The 17,145-nt window shown below is 39.8% G+C and overlaps 1 protein-coding gene across 4 annotated transcripts; it reads left to right on the plus strand.

The window, feature by feature from the left end:
* Window positions 1-342: 342 nt before the first annotated feature.
* LOC107461201 (endo-1,4-beta-xylanase 1) lies at window positions 343-10,959 on the plus strand. 4 transcript variants are annotated; one of them, XM_021128992.2, is made up of 8 exons: window positions 343-4,014; window positions 6,740-6,898; window positions 7,428-7,795; window positions 7,893-8,058; window positions 8,250-8,482; window positions 8,592-8,769; window positions 8,870-9,409; window positions 9,611-10,958. In XM_021128992.2, the coding sequence occupies exons 3-8, from the start codon at window positions 7,431-7,433 to the stop codon at window positions 10,727-10,729; spliced, it is 2,601 nt and encodes an 866-aa protein (XP_020984651.1). In that variant the 5' UTR covers window positions 343-4,014; window positions 6,740-6,898; window positions 7,428-7,430; the 3' UTR covers window positions 10,730-10,958. The 4 variants fall into 4 exon arrangements, with proteins under 4 accessions (XP_020984651.1, XP_052108821.1, XP_015935162.1 ...); XM_052252861.1 differs by having other exon boundaries at window positions 343-713; XM_052252862.1 differs by lacking the exon at window positions 343-4,014 and adding an exon at window positions 5,246-6,007.
* Window positions 10,960-17,145: the final 6,186 nt, after the last annotated feature.

Below are 17,145 nucleotides of genomic sequence, written 5' to 3' on the forward strand. Positions count from 1 at the left end.
CAACATTTTCTCTAGGTTTGCTGCGCTATAAAATGATGAGGTTAATTTCTATTCAAATTATTGAAAAAGTACAAAGGTGATAAAAAGCAAGTAATCAAAGCTAGGCCACAAGGGGATAAATTTAAAGCCCAAAAAAGAGAAAAGACAAATGACACAAAAGGTAAACAAACATAGAGCCTTTCCTACAGAACCCAAAGCCAAAATCAGTCCACTAATAATAAAAAAATGTGCCAAACAAACCTAGCCTTAACCCATCTAGGTTTGTCACCACTAAAGTCCAAGAAGGAAACAAAACTTTTACAAGCAACCAGCAACAATAGCCTGACCCACAATAGCAACAGAAGTAACAATCTATCTCACCTTTCCATAACCATCGCACACCCAAACCCTTCCAATATCGATAACACCCTGAACCAGAACATGCAAATTTATCCCCAATCTCATCATTTCAAAGAGAATTAGACTGCAATGAAAAATGATACCCCTTCACAGATGTTACAGGTGGTGGAATCAGTCTTGGACGAAATGAATTTGGACAAACCGCCTAATTTAGCCCCCCAAGTTTTGAATCCTTGGAATCAAAGGTTCTGATATAGCTTATGGACAAATTTGAAAAAGAAAATAGAGGCAATGAAGCCATGATTCTGGGAAACCGCAACGAGATAGGGGATGAGATGCAGTCCAGTGATGGGACTTGCCCCTCTCTTGGTCAGGTACTCTGATGAGCTTTGAATGTGTGGTATTCTGCTATTTTTTATTTTGTTTTAATCTCCTATCTATATGAAGATTCTTTCCTGGAATATCAGAAAGTTGCGAATAAGTTTACAATTCACACACTCAAAGAGATTGTTAGCTAGCATAGGCCCGGCATTACTGTGTTAGTTGAAACCAAATGTAGTAGAGATACTGCCAATAGAGTTATCAAAGAAATGGGGTTCATGTATAACATTCTGAAAATGGCGATTGGCTTCGTGGGTGGAATATGGGTATTATGGAATAATGATGGCCTGAGATTGAGGGTTGATATTTCTCACCAACAGTTTATTCACCTAGAGGTTAAAGACTTGAAGAAAAGAGTGTGGTACTTGACAGCAATATATGCCAACCCTCATCCCCAATAGAGGCACATCTTATAGGAAGCTTTGAAAGATATAGCTAGAGATGTAAGGAAGGAATGGATGTTGATTGGTGACTTCAATGATATCATAGAAGAGATAGAGAAAAAAGGAGGAGCGCCTATTGATAGCACAACTTGTAACTAGTTTAGAGGATAGATTGAGGAGTACTGTTTAATTGATCTGGGATTTATAGGCTCCAAGTTTACCTGGATTGATGGTATTAGAGAAGGCAGAGAAAAGACCTTTAAGAGACTAGACCGTGCCTTAGCAAATTCATCATGGAGACTGACCTTTTCAGATGTGATTGTGAATGTTCTCCCAAGAGTGAATTCTGACCACCACCCCTTTTTAGTAGATCTTAAACCAAGGAGATTTGATAGAGATAAAAATCTATTTCGTTTTGAAGTGATGTGGCTAACTCACCCAGATTTTGCAGATTTCATACAACATTGTTGGAGAAATAATTATCAATTATGAGAGCACTAGAATCAATTAGAGGCAACCTTAAAACTTGGAACATTGAGGGGTTTGGGCATGTAATGAAGAAGAAAATAAGAATCCTCAACTGCCTTTAAGGAATTCAAAATGCGGTATCCTATAGCAATAACATGTTTCTCCAGGATTTGAAGAGTTGAAACATGAATTGGAGACTATCTTGAACCGTGAAAAAATTTTTTGTTACAAAAATCTCGATAACAGTGGATTGTAGAGGGGGAATAGAAATACGAGGTACTATCATACAAAAATTATTATTATAAGAAGGAAAAATAGAATTATCAAGTTGAGAAGGCAAGATGGCAGCTTGTGTGAGAATAGTAAAGAGTTGATGGAATTTATCTGGAACTTCTACAAGGACCTGTATAAAGAAAATGATGTGAATAGGGCGCCCCTAAACACCAATTGTAAATTTTACATAATAAAAGAACATGTTAACACTAGTATATATTAAGTGCTCCTGGCTTTGATGTCATTAAAACTTCCCCTTTCAACATAGGCTCTATGAAAGCTCCAGGTGAAGACGATTTTTCAGCCTTGTTTTTTAAGAAAAAGTGGTAGACTTTGGGGCACTCCTTTGTGCACTTTATCATTTTCCTATCGAATAACCCAAGTGAAATTGCAAGTATAAATTAGACTCTCTTGGCACTGATACCTAAGAATAATCAACTAGAATTTATAAATCAATTTCGACAAATATCTTTGTGCAATGTGGTATATAAAATCCTTACAAAGATTCTGGTGAAAAAGCTAAAATCCCTTCCAAATGATAAAATTTCTCCTTGTTAGTTAAACTTTGCTCTTGGTCGTATTATATATGATAACATAATCATCGCAAAGGAAATGATACATGATATGAGAATGATGAAAGGAAAAAAGAAATTCACAGCCATCAAAATTGATTTTAAAAAAGCATATGATAGATTAAGTTAGATTTTTACTAAGATGGCTTTTAGAAGAAATGGGTGTAAGTAAGAAGATCGTGGTGATTATAATGAACTGTGTCACATCTGTCTCTTGCAAAGTCCTTTAGAACAGGTGTATAACATATGCATTTATCCTTACCTGCAACATTAGACAAGGTGACCCTTTGTCTCCGTATCTTTTTCTCATTGCTATGGAAAAACTATCTCACATGATTGAAGATAGAACTATCAAAGGGGCTTGGAAACCAATGCGAGCTAGAAGGGATGACTTATTGCTTTTTGCCGAAGCTTTATGGCAGCAAATGAAAATGCTTTTAAGCACTCTCAGCGTGTTTAGTAAAGCATTGGGATTACAGATAAATGTGGCTAAAACATTTATACTCTACTCTAAAACTGTTACAACAGCAGAGAGAAGTGCAATAAATAGTGTGTGCACTTCAAGGAAGTCCCTTGTTTGGGACGCTATTTGGGGGCTATGATCTCGAACTCGAAAAAAAATAAAGGACAGTTTCAAGATGATTATAGAGAGATTTAAAGAGAAGCTTAAGGGAAGGAAAGTAAGATGTTTGTCTATGGTAGAGAAAATCACTTTAGTCTAATTAGTCATCAACCCTTGTCTCAACTTTGATATGGCTCACACTAGGAGAAACTCCAACAAAGTTTTATGTGGGGAAAGAAGAATAACAACAGAAAATTGCACGCTGTTAGCTAGGAAAGAATGTGCAAACCAAAAGTTCAGGAGAGCTTAGGGATTTGTAAGCTCAATCTTATTAATAAAGTTTTTCTTATGAAAACTTTGTGAAAAACTTTGACAGAGCCAAATTCTTTGTGGGTCAATATGGTATACGCTAAGTATGGTAGAGGACAAGACTTAATGTCTAATATTATCTCTCACCTCTCGAATTCTCCCTTCTAGAAATAACTAGTTAAAGTATGGAAAAGTATAAGAGAACATATTGGCTATAATATTGGTGATGGCCGCAAAACAAATTTTTGGAGTGAATGGTGGGTTAAGGGTGAAGACAAGCTTATTTTAAAGATTACAACTGAGCTCGGAGAAGATATGATGGATGCTAAAGTTCGCGACTTTGTCCTTCAAAATGGTGAGTGGAATATGAACCTTTTGAGGCAATTCCTCCCTAATGACTCTATAAATAAAATAAGAGCTTTGTTGCCACCCAATGATAAAATGGGAATTCTTTTGAAAAGGAACAAGCAATGCTAACTTTATTGTGGCAAGTGCTTACTTTATGATTACAAAGGAGAAAGGATAGGAATATATGGCATGGAAAATTATCTAACAATGGAAAGGTCCATAGTGCATAAAATGCTTTATGTGAATGATCCTTCACAAGAGACTATTGACTGCAAGTTGAAGAGCAAAGCTGTTTGGAAGCTATCCGATCTGCTACCTCTATGACAGATAGCAAGAAACGCTCCTCCTAAGATATTGCACATCGGCGACTAAAATCTGGGTACGTATGGTGTATCCCCAAAACTTATATTTTTTTCTTGGAACTTCCTTTGATCTATGGATTAGATGGAACCTGACTTTGAAAATTGGCACCTCAAAAGAGAGAACATAATTATCGTATTTCATAATAACTTGCTGGAAAATGTGGAACTGGAGAAAAAGAAATATTTTTTCTGCTCCATATAAAAGACCAATCTATGCTATGGACTCCGATCCATAATTCCATTTGTCCAAAGCATCCATGAGGCCTTTAAAAAGCATACCCTACTGTAGAATTTTAGAAGAAGAGTTGAATGCCACATAAAATGGAGACCTCCTCTTTCAGGATGGATAAAAATCAATTCGAATAGAACTTCTGTGAGTAACCCTGGCATAGTAGGGTATAGTGAATTAATAAGATATGACCAGAGACACTGAATAGCAGGATATATGTTTGATTTTGGGACTGTACAACATTTAAAGTAGAGCTGTGGGGAGTGGTTAAGTGTTGGAGATTGCATAGGACCTAGAACTTAAAAGAATTGAGCTTGAAGTAGACTCCAAAACTATATATACTCTCCTAAATAAATAGAATATCTCAATACATCCAAATACTTTAGTAAGAAGAATCAGTCAACTCAAGCAGTGAAATTGGAGGCTATCTTTTGTGCATAATTACAAAAAAAAAAAAAAAATCATACAACAGATTTTCTTGCTAGGAGGAGTCTTAGCTTAAGTGAGGATTTTCAGTTTGTTGATAACCCTATTCAGGAATTTTGTGAAATCATTGATGATGATGCTAAAGGGGTCTTATTACCCTATGTAATTTCAACTTGTAATCTCTAGGCTTTGCCCTGTTTGTTAATTAAAAAAAATAGTTTACTGGCGAAAAAGATACTTGCATGAGTCTCTATGCTCAAGTCAAAAGAATTTTTGAGACAAAAAATAAGAGTATTAAAGACTTGTTTGAGTAAGCTTTTTTTAAAAAACAAAGAAAATTTTTTCAAGTTATCTTTTATTAAAAGATCTTTTAGAAAAGTAAAAGTAATTTTATATTTAGATATCTCATATAAAAAGATCTTTTGATCTATTAATTATGTTTGAGAACAACAATATAAAAATACTTTTTTATTATTTATTATATGAAAAATATTTTTTGTTTAGAAAAAAAGATGGAAATGGTATCTTTTTAAATTTTTTTATTTTTTTAGTATTTTTATTTTTGCTATAAGAAATTTCATTTTCCTAACTAATATTAATATTTTTTATTTTTTTTGTTGTCCACGGTATCCCCCAACCCAACAAGTCAAGAACTAAGCCGTCGCGGATCTGAGCTCTATTTAAGGGTCTGCCGCTGGCTAATGAATTGCTGCATGCACAAGACTGGATTCGAACCCTTAACACTTGTTTAAGCGGACGAGTGAGCTAAATACTGACCAACCCAAGTTGGTTATATTTTTTAGTTTGTTATATCTCATTCCTGGGCTCATGATCTTATGCGAATGTGAAATAATGTTTTTTTTTAAACAAAATAACCTACATACAGGCCCAAGTAATAATAACAGACAATAGGGAAGGCCCAATGAGTTGCGACTCCACGGAAGAAGATTTGGTCGGCCCAGTCCATCCATTTAAGGCCGAAAGTCAACGGACAGAAATAAAGGTAAAACTTAAAAAGTCAAGAAGTGGAAAGAGAGAACGAAATCCAAGTGTTCTAGTCCCTTGGACCGGGTCGTTGGCCTGGTCCAAGGCCACGTCCAAAAAAAAAAAAAACAAAGAACGAAATCCAAGTGAGGGTAGGAGTTGAGTTGAGGTTCAGTTTTGACTTTTGAGTGTCGGCAACGGAAAGAATCAACAGAATTTGTGTGGATCTCTCCTTAATAATAATCAAACCATGGAGTCTCGTATTTTTCATTCTCGTTACGTTCATGTCTTTAACTGCACTCCATTAATAATACCCACCGGAGCTTTTGTTTTAGATCAGAGACAGACAAGTATTATGGAATATATATGTGGTAACATTAATTGACACCCACTTCTATTTTCTGCACTGACTCCCTCATATCCTTTTATTTTTCTATTTAATTAATTATTATTTTATTATGTTCCTTAACTAGCAACATTATTAATTGTTGTTGTCCTCCTCTCCTTAATCATGCCACCCTTGATCTCTTCTCTTTTTTGTTTCACCCTCCTAATAGGTATATAATCGCGTGTTGTAACATGAATGTAATTTCAGCTAAGTTGATCCAATTAGTCATCATTACCCATAAACTCATAATAAATATACGATATTTATGGATCAAAAAGCAATATCCACCTAACTATGAAAAACCTTGTAATCCAAGTCTCATACACATACATGGAATTAAAGGTAATGTTATTATTATAAAATTAAGGAACAAAACTATTATATTCTTTCTCAACCCTACGAACCTTAGGCTTCCAGTCCAATTCAAGCATAGCTTATCTGCAAGACAAAGCAAATGGGAACTAAAAGCAAAACAAAATTCACAAAGACATCAATTCCTACTCCACCTTTTCTCCATTGTTGGTAGTATTATTTGAAAGGGTCTTGATAATAATAATAATAATATTCAGTTGTGAAATTCAGATGATCATGTGGTTTAGACAATAAACAAAGCACAACTGGGAAGAAGACGCTAACAGCTTTCACACATTTTTTTAGACTAGTTTGGAATTGGATTCCCCACGTTTTTGAACTTTCATTTTTTCTATTGGTTTAGTTTGTTGGCCCCACAATTTTCCGTAGCTTTCATACTCAAATTTGGTGAGCCAATGAGTACATATATTGAGAGACTGTAGGCCTACTGCTTCACAAGAACAGCACAGCCTCAAATTGTTCTGAAAGATTTGCTGATTACAATTGTTGAATTGGCTTACAGGTATGGAGACTTTAAAGAAGATTTTTGCTTGTTCTGTTGAATTTCTCTTTTCTTATAAGAAATGCTAGGAGGTCAATACTTTTAGCAGGAAAAAAAAAAAATAGCAGTTGTCTAGTGTTAGCTTAAATACAAGAAAAAATATTAGCCGCATACCATTTCTCTTTTCTTATTACTTAATTGCTAGCACATAAGTTGTAATAACTGCGGTAGATGCTTGCAAGTTAATAGGGACCATTGCAGCAATTAAGAATTTAAGATGGCAGTATATGGTAGATGACATATTATATTATAGTATAAGTAGCATATGGTACATGAGACATTATTTTAATGCTGGTGATGTTTTACTCATCTAAAGGACAAAACATTCAAGTGTTTTGTATTAATTTTCTTCTACAAAAATTAGATGATCATGGAAATAGTTGGTGTAGAGATTGAGATTCTAAACATAAGATATGATTATTGTTTCACATAAAACCTCTGAAAAGTATGCATGTTCCCAACTATTTTCTGATATTGTTTTCTTTGGCAGATCATGGAGGGAAAACACTCTGTTCCAAGTATGACCAAGCCTACTAATATCATACAAAATCATGACTTCTCTGAAGGGCTAAGCTTTTGGCATCCGAATGGCTGTGACGGCTATGTTGCTTCAACTGAACCAGGTCCTCAAGGAGGAGTGACAATGACATTAGGTGCTAAATATGCTGTTATCACAAACAGAAAGGAATGGTGGCAAGGTCTTGAGCAAGATATCACTGGAAAAATCTCTGTCGCTTCCACTTATGCTGTTTCGGCCAATGTTGGAGTAGCTGCACTTTCTGAGGGATCTGCTGATGTTCTAGCTACCCTGAAACTAGAGTATCATGGTTCTGATGCAAGCTACCTGTTCCTTGGGAGGTACATAATAATTTTTATAATCTCATTGTATTCTCTTCCTTGTTCTATAAGATACATTTACCAAAATGCTTACAAAATTGACCATTATTTTCTACAGAACTTCTTGTACAAATGGTAGCTGGGAAAATCTGAAAGGGACATTTTCATTGTCAACTATGCCTGATCGAGTTACATTTTATTTGGAAGGACCTGCTCCTGGAGTTGACCTTCTTATACAATCAGTAGAGATTACCTGCTCTAGTTCAAGTGATATTGAGGATCATGTAATTATCCATTTCTGAATACTGTTACATCTTTGCAAAAATTATAAATCTTGGTGAAAATTCTAATATATTTAACAAACTTGAAGCACATACATACTGAAATGAAATAGTTACCACATCTTCCATTGCAAGTAATCTCTTTTAAACTCACTAACTTGTGATGAATTGTCCTCTTTTGTTTTATAATAAAGGCAAAAACAACAGGAACTTTGTCAACTGAAGATGATAACATCATAATAAACCCACAATTTGATGATGGCCAGAATAACTGGTCTGGAAGAGGCTGCAAGATCGCAATACACGACTCACTGGGAAATGGAAAAGTCCTTCCCAAGGTTGGAAAATTCTTTGCAGCTGCAACAGAACGCACCCAAAGATGGGTTCAGAATCCGGATTCTCGAGAGCAGTATATAGGAATTGCCAAGTTAGTAGCATTTTATGATTGTGTACTTTCAGAAAACAAGATTACTTGATCTTAAAACTACCTCAAAATTTATTTTAATTGCTGAACAAAGAGCATGTTTTACCAAAAGTGTGCAGGCAACAAATCAAGATTGGGTTCAATTGCAGGGAAAGTTCCTCATAAATAATTCCCCATCAAAAGTGGTTGTTTATTTAGAAGGTCCCCCAGCAGGCATTGACATTCTTGTCAATACTATTGTTATAAAACATGCTCCCAAGACACCTCCATCAACGCCACCAGATTTTGAGGTTCAAAATATTTCCAGTCAAACACATTAATTTACATTAGCATTATGGATGGTTTTGTGTATATGTTTCAAGAACTTAAAGAGTGGCCTTGTGTTTGCAGGATGCTCCTTTTGGGATTAATATAATTGAGAATAGTAATCTGGCTAATGGCACCAATGGATGGTTTCCCCTTGGTAATTGTACTCTGAGTGTTGGAACCGGTTCGCCACGTGTGCTTCCACCAATGGCAAGAGACTCTCTTGGACCTCACGAATCATTGAGCGGCCGCTATGTCCTTGTAACGAACCGCACCCAAACATGGATGGGGCCTGCGCAGATGATCACTGAGAAATTGAAGCTGTTCTTAACATACCAAGTGTCTGCTTGGGTGAGGATTGGTTCAACAGGATCAGTTGGTCCTCAGAATGTGAATGTTGCCCTTAGTGTTGACGATCAGTGGGTGAATGGCGGACAGGTTGAGGTTGCTGATGACAGATGGCATGAAATTGGTGGATCATTTAGAATTGAGAAGCAACCATCAAAGGTTATGGTTTATATTCAAGGTCCTGCTTCTGGTGTTGATTTGATGATTGCTGGACTTCAAATCTTCCCTGTTGATAGACAAGCAAGGTTTAGATATTTAAGGAGGCAGACAGACAAGGTAACATTCCAGATTCCATGCTTATTCTGTATTATTCTAACATACCTATCTTCATTAGAATTGAATTGGAAAGTTCTAAATATCTCTTATCTCTTGCACTTGAATTGAACTCGGTAGGATGTAATGCCTTATCTTTATTTGTTATGTCATGATTTGCATTGTAAGAATCCTTTTTTCTCTTTCTCATTTGTTGCTCTCCAGGTTCGAAAGCGCGATGTAATCTTGAAATTCTCTGGGCTGGAGGACATAAGTGGTCTAGGAACTTTGGTTAAAGTGAGGCAAATACAGAACGATTTTCCAATTGGAACATGCATCAACAGAACAAACATTGACAATGAAGACTTTGTTGACTTCTTTGTGAAGCATTTTAACTGGGCTGTGTTTGGGAATGAGTTGAAGTGGTATTGGACAGAACCACAACAGGGGAATATCAACTACAAAGATGCTGATGAAATGTTAGACTTATGCCTCAAGAACAAGATAGAAACCCGCAGCCACTGCATCTTCTGGGAAGTAGAAGGCACAGTTCAGCAGTGGATCAAATCACTGAACAAAGACGATTTGATGAAAGCGGTCCAAAATCGGTTAAGCAGCCTCTTGAATCGGTACAAGGGGAAGTTCAGGCACTATGATGTTAACAATGAAATGCTGCATGGTTCATTTTATCAAGACAGGCTTGGTAGAGACATAAGAGCAAACATGTTCAAGACAGCACACCAATTAGACCCATCTGCTACTCTCTTTGTGAATGATTATCACATTGAAGATGGAAACGACACAAGATCAACACCAGAGAAATACATTCAACAGATTCTTGATTTGCAACATCAAGGTGCACCAGTTGGTGGAATTGGAATTCAAGGACACATAGATAGTCCTGTGGGGCCTATTGTTTGTTCTGCACTTGATAAATTAGGGACTCTTGGTTTACCAATATGGTTCACTGAGCTTGATGTTTCTTCAAGAAATGAGTATGTTAGAGCTGATGATTTGGAAGTTATGATGAGGGAAGCCATGGCACACCCTTCAGTAGATGGCATAATGCTGTGGGGATTCTGGGAATTGTTTATGAGCAGGGAGAATTCACACTTGGTGAATGCAGAAGGTGATGTTAATGAAGCTGGAAAAAGGTTACTTTGTCTTAAACAAGAGTGGTTGTCTCATAGCCATGGCTGTGTTGATGATCAAGGACTATTCAGCTTCAGAGGCTTCAGTGGAACATACAATGTTGAAGTTGTAACCTTATCTAAGATTGTTTCAAAGACATTTGTTGTTGGTAAAGGTGACTCTCCTTTGGAGGTAGAGGTATCCTTTGACTAGTATTGTGCTGCTTTTATTTGTGAATTCCATTAATTTCTTTTAAATAAAATATAATTTTATTACCAAATAACTCACTACTCTCAATGATATATGTATATGCTATGTATGTGAGTGTTGCCCTTTTCGAAAAGATATGAAATAAGAACTAGAGTCTTGGACATTGGCTACAACAACAAGTCTCACTAGATGGGTCAGTTACATGGATCAAAAAATGTCATTAAACTTTATTATATATCATATTTATGGAGAGATCATTTACATGTAGATCTCATTTAACTATTTTATGGATAGTCTTTTTTTGCATTTCACCCTTTATTCAATTTCTATTTCATCCATCTTTTTGACTGGTATTCTGTCAGTTTTCTTCTCACATGTCCAAATCACTTGAGACGCGATTTTACCATCTTTTCCATAATAATATTATTCATACCCTGACCCAACGCTAAGACCCAGGTCCAAACGACAGGCCCAACCCACAAGGTTGAGCCTCACAGTACACCGACCTTCCCCTGAAAAGTCGGTTCTCACCACGACTTGGTCTAAGGAAGTCGGAAACAAGGATTAGCTGGCAGATGATAACTGCCCCTAAAATCTCTCTACCCATTTCCAGGAGCCATATCGCAACTTTCCTAAGATAAAGGGACGGTTATCCACCTGAGAAAGTGGAACTACTCCAACGGTGGTTATTGGTTCACCACTATAAATACACTGACACCCCTCAGGTATCTCTAAGTCCCAATACTCTCTAGACCTGCTCACACCCTTGCTGACTTAGGCATCGGAGTGTCTTTGCAGGTACCACCCCCCGTTCACTCACGCTCACAAGTCGGACGGAGGCCCTAAAGGTGCGAACCCATTCGAAGGCTTCCCTCCTCAGACGATTGGGCCAACCTAACGAATCCATCCCATTAATCTCCGGTTACCCTTCGTAACATTGGCACAGTTGCCGGGGACCCGAGAGATCATCCAGTAATGGCGGACAACTCACCAGAGGATGGTCATACAGCGTCCGATTCCGAACAAGAAAATCTAGATACCGAAAACAACGACGCGGACTTGACCTTTCACCAAGGAACCAATGACCAGCATAGAGAAGGCACCTCTGGGCTTAAAAACCCAAAGGTAAACTCCTCAGAAGGACGAGAATCCGGAAAGGAAGGGCCACCCCATGCAACCGAGCTAATGGGATTGGTCCACGGTCACCAAGGTCGTTTGGAACAACTGGAACAGGAATTAGAACAACAACGAGAGGCAGAGCGAAACCTCAGGAAAGAGATAGAGCGACAAAAAGAGTTGGAAGAAAAACTCTTGAAGCTCAAATCTTCCCTTAGAAGTCGGAACTCCCGTGGCGACCGAGAAGAGTCGCCCCTGGAAGGAGAGGATCCGTTCAGTGAGGACATAATGAGGGCAAAAGTTCCAAGAAACTTCAAAAGCCCTGATATGAACTCTATGACGGAACCACAGATCCAAAGCATCATTTAAGCAATTTCAAAAGTCGAATGTATCTGGTTGATGCTTCTGATGCGACTCGCTGCAAAGCTTTCCCGACCACCCTGTCGAAAGCAGTGATGAAGTGGTTCGATAGCCTCCCCCAAGGTCGGTTACCAGCTTTGAGGACCTCTCGAGAAAGTTCTTAATGAGGTTCTCCATCCAGAAGGATAAAATAAAGCACGCACCGAGTCTCCTAGGAGTTAAATAGGAGGTCGGAGAACCTCTACAGGACTACATGGAAAGGTTCAACAAAGCGTGCTTGGAAATTCAAGACCTGCCCACAGAGGCAGTTATTATAGGGCTGGTCAATGGACTCAGAGAAGGCCCTTTCTCGCAGTCCATATCGAAAAGGCACCCCACCTCTTTGAGCGATGTACAAGAGAGAGCAGAAAAGTACATCAACATGGAGAAAAATACCAGATTACGGGAGCCAAGCTAGCGACAGGGGCCCCCTCACTCAACAAAAGAGAAAGAAAGGGAGCCCAAGAAAAAAAGAGGAGGTCGGTCCAGATAAGCCGAGGATATATCACTCATATACTCCTCTAAAAGTTTCCATAGTAGACGTATACAGAGAAATCTGTAATACTGAAAAATTACCGCCCCCTAGACCCATCAAAAATAAAAAGGGAGGAAGCCGCGGCGACTACTGCGAGTACCACAAGATGTATGGCCACTCAACAAATGATTGCTACGACCTTAAAAATATGATAGAAAGGTTGGCCAGGGAAGGCTGACTTGATAGATATCTCGTGGAAAGGTCGGACAATCATGGAAAAAGAAAGCGAGATGATAAGGACAGAAGAGACCCACCATCACAAACCCCCGAGAGACATATACATATGATCTCTGGAGGATTCGCAGGAGGAGGACTCACTAAGTCATCTCGCAAACGACACCTAAAGCGAGTGTATCAAGTCGGGAACGAATCCCCCGATCTCCCAACCATCTCATTCACCAAAGAGGATGGACAAGGGATCGTGCCCGGACATGACGACCCGGTGATGATAACCATGATCTTGGCGAATGCCAACCTCCACAGGACCTTGGTGGACCAAGAGAGTTCGGCTAATATACTCTTTAAGCCCGCATTCGACAAGTTAGGGTTGGATGAAAGGGAGCTAAAAGCTTACCCGGACACCTTGTATGGGCTAGGAGATATGCCAATTTGGCCATTGGGATACATCCCCCTCCACACGACCTTCGGAAAGGGAAAAAATTCTAAAACTCTGAGCATCGACTTTATCATCATCGATGTCGGATCGGCGTATAATGCCTTGATCGGCAGGACTACGCTAAATTGGCTCGGAGCGATGGTGTCAACCCCTCACCTTTGCATGAAATTTCCAACACCTAAGGATATAGCGACAATACGGGGAGACCAGAAGTTGGCAAGAAAATGCTACAACGAAAGCTTGAACCTCCAAGGAATGAGCAAGGAAGTTCACACCATAGAGCTAAGGGGAATAAAAGCTAAAGAAGAACTGCGACCACAGCCGGGGGGAAGAACCGAAGAGGTAATTGCGACCTCTTTGCTTGGAAAGCTTCCGACATGCCAGGGATAGACCCTCAGCTCATGTCCCACAAGCTTTTAGTACACCCCGGATCACGACCCGTACAGCAGCGCAGGCACAAACTCGGGACAGAACGAGCTCAGGTGGTGGAGGAGCAAGTACAAGCCCTCTTGGAGGCCGACTTCATCTGAGAGGTCAAGTATCCGACATGGCTAGCAAATGTAGTGCTAGTCAAAAAGTAAAACGGCAAGTGGAGGATGTGCGTCGACTACACCAACCTGAACAAAACATGCCCCAAAGGCCCATATCCACTTCCCAGTATTGACACCCTAGTAGATGCAAGCTCAGGGTATCAATACTTGTCGTTCATGGATGCTTACTTGGGATACAACCAAATTCCGATGTATAAGTCGGAGGAGGAAAAAACTTCATTCATCACACCTAGAGCAAACTACTGCTATGTGGTAATGCCTTTTGGATTGAAAAATGCTGGGGCCACATATCAAAGGTTGATGAATAAAGTGTTCGCTCCCCACCTCGGGAACTTAATGGAAGTCTACGTAGACGATATGCTGGTGAAAACCAAGGAGAAAACCGACCTCTTGACAGATCTCTCACAAATTTTCAACAACGTAAGGTTACATGGGATGAGACTAAATCCCACAAAATGTACCTTCGCGATGGAGGCGAGAAAGTTTCTAGGGTTCATGCTAACATAAAGGGGGATCAAAGCAAACCCCGATAAGTGCAAAGCTATTCTTTAAATGAAAAGCCCGACTTGTCTAAGGGAGGTCCAACAATTGAACGGTCGGCTCGCCGCCTTTTCCAAATTCCTGGCGGGGTCGGCACTAAGATCCCTTCCACTATTCTCTCTACTAAGAAAAGGATGCCAGTTCGAATGGACTTCAGAATGCAAAGAAGCATTCTAGGAGTTCAAAAGGTTCTTGAGCCAGCCTCTGATTCTGACCCGACCCATAGTCGGGGAAGAACTCGTCCTGTATCTGTCAGTAGCAGACAGAGCTGTAGCATCAGCTCTAATACGGGAAGATGAGGTCGGGCAGCATCTTGTGTACTTCACCAGCAAAGTTTTACAAGGCCCAGAACTAAAGTATCAAAAACTTGAAAAGTTTGCATACTCCTTAGTAGTAGCCTCCCGCCGATTACGACCGTTTTTCCAAGTGCACATGATAAAAGTCTGAACAAACCATCCCATGAAGCAGATCCTCCAAAAGACGGACATTGCGGGCAGAATGGTTCAGTGGGCAATAGAGCTCTCCGAATTCGACCTGAAATACGAAGCCCGGACGGCAATAAAAGCTCAATGCCTCACCGACTTTCTAGCAGAATACGCCAGAGATCAAGAGGAAAAATCCACTGCATGGGAGTTATATGTAGATGGGTCCTCCAACAAGGTTGGAAGCGGTGCAGGCATAATACTGGTCAGCGAAAGGGGAACGCAAATAGAAGTCTCCCTCAAGTTCGAGTTCCCAGCTTCAAATAATCAGGCAGAATATGAAGCCTTGATTGCAGGGCTAAAGCTGGCAGAAGAAGTTGGTGCAACCAAAGTAATGATATTCAGCGACTCTCAAGTGGTGACCTCCCAAATAAATGGAGAGTATCAGGCCAAGGATCCTAACATGAAAAAGGTACTTGAACAAAACCTTGGAGCACCTTAGGCGCTTTGAGGAGACCGAGGTAAAGCATATAACTCAGGACCTCAACAGCAGGGCAGACGCCCTCTCCAAGCTCGTAAGTACCAAACCAGGAGGGAACAACAGAAGCCTGATCCAAGAAACTCTCCCTGAACCCTCTGTGGCCAAAACGGAGGCTGTTCAAGATATCTTTGAGGTCGCCGGATTAGATCTCGGATGGATGAAGCCCTTAGTCGAATACCTAAAATTCGACATACTTCCCAAAGAGGAAAAAAAGCCAAAAAGATCCGGAGGGAAGCACAAAGCTACATGCTGGTGAAAAATATCCTCTATAAAAGGGGGATATCAACACCACTACTAGAGTGCGTCCCGACCTCAAAGACAACCGAGGTGCTAGAGGAGGTACACAATGGAATCTGCGGGAACCATCTTGGAGCAAGGTTGTTAGCCATAAAGGTAATCCGAGCTGGGTTCTACTGGCCGACCTTACAAAAAGATTCCACAGAATTTGTGAAAAAGTGCCAACCATGCCAAATGCATGCAAACTTCCATGTAGCCCCTCCCGAGGAGCTCATTAGTATAACTTCCCCATGGCCTTTTGCAAAATAGGGATTGGACTTGCTAGGACCATTCCCCCAAGCGCCGGGGCAAGTAAAGTATCTAATAGTGGGAGTGGATTATTTCACAAAGTGGATAGAAGCAGAATCATTGGCCACCATCACCGCTCAGAGAAGTTGAAAGTTTCTCTACAAGAACATTATCACCAGGTATCGGGTACCTCACTCCATCACTACCGATAATGGCACTCAGTTCACTGACTCAACCTTCAAAAACCTGGTAGCCAGCATGAAAATCAAACATCAGTTTACATCGGTGGAACATCCACAAGCAAATGGACAAGCCGAGACAGCAAACAAGGTCATACTGGCAGGGTTGAAGAAAAGATTGCAGGATGCAAAGGGAGCCTAGACTGAGGAACTCCAACAAGTACTTTGGGTTTATCGGACCACACCTCAATCTGTCACAGGAGAAACACCCTTCCGACTTGCTTATGGCATAGAAGCCATGATACCGAGCAAAGCCCAAGGGTGAGCTTCTACGACGAGGTTGGAAACATACAGGGACACAAAGAAGAGCTTGAGCTACTCCCCGAAGTCCGAGAACGAGCCCACATTAGAGAAGCAGCATTGAAACAAAGGATGACGAACAGATACAACAAAAAAGTCATTCGAAGGAGCTTCGCCCCAGATGACTTGATCTTAATCAGAAATGACATTGGAGTCAATAAATCTAGATAGGGAAAGCTCGCTGCTAATTGGAAGGGACCATACAAGATTAGGGAGGTCTTAGGAAAAGGTTATTACAAGGTGACCGACTTAAACGACACCGAGCTACCTAGGTCGTGGCATGCTTGTAATATGAAAAGGTACTACAGTTAAAAGCGAACTCTACTCCCTGATGTACTCTTTTTCCAACTTCGTGGTTTTTTCCCAAGAGAAAGGGTTTTTTCGAAGGAGAGTTTTTTAACGAGGCATCATAGTAGAGACTAAGGGGTCATAGACAGCCAGACACCCTTAGTAGCAGTAAAAGTACCTTCGCAAATAAATAAAGATCTTTTACAATATCTCTTATAAATTCCTTCTCGCTTTCTTTCTTTCTACGAAACGCGCCGACTTAAGCTCGACAAAGCGTGAAAATCCCATGAACTGACCTAGATGGTCGTCAGGATAAAACGACGAGGTACAAGTCGGTGTAAAGAGGT

The sequence above is a fragment of the Arachis duranensis genome, chromosome 8 (assembly GCF_000817695.3).
Source record: "Arachis duranensis cultivar V14167 chromosome 8, aradu.V14167.gnm2.J7QH, whole genome shotgun sequence".
Taxonomy (NCBI): Eukaryota; Viridiplantae; Streptophyta; class Magnoliopsida; order Fabales; family Fabaceae; genus Arachis; species Arachis duranensis.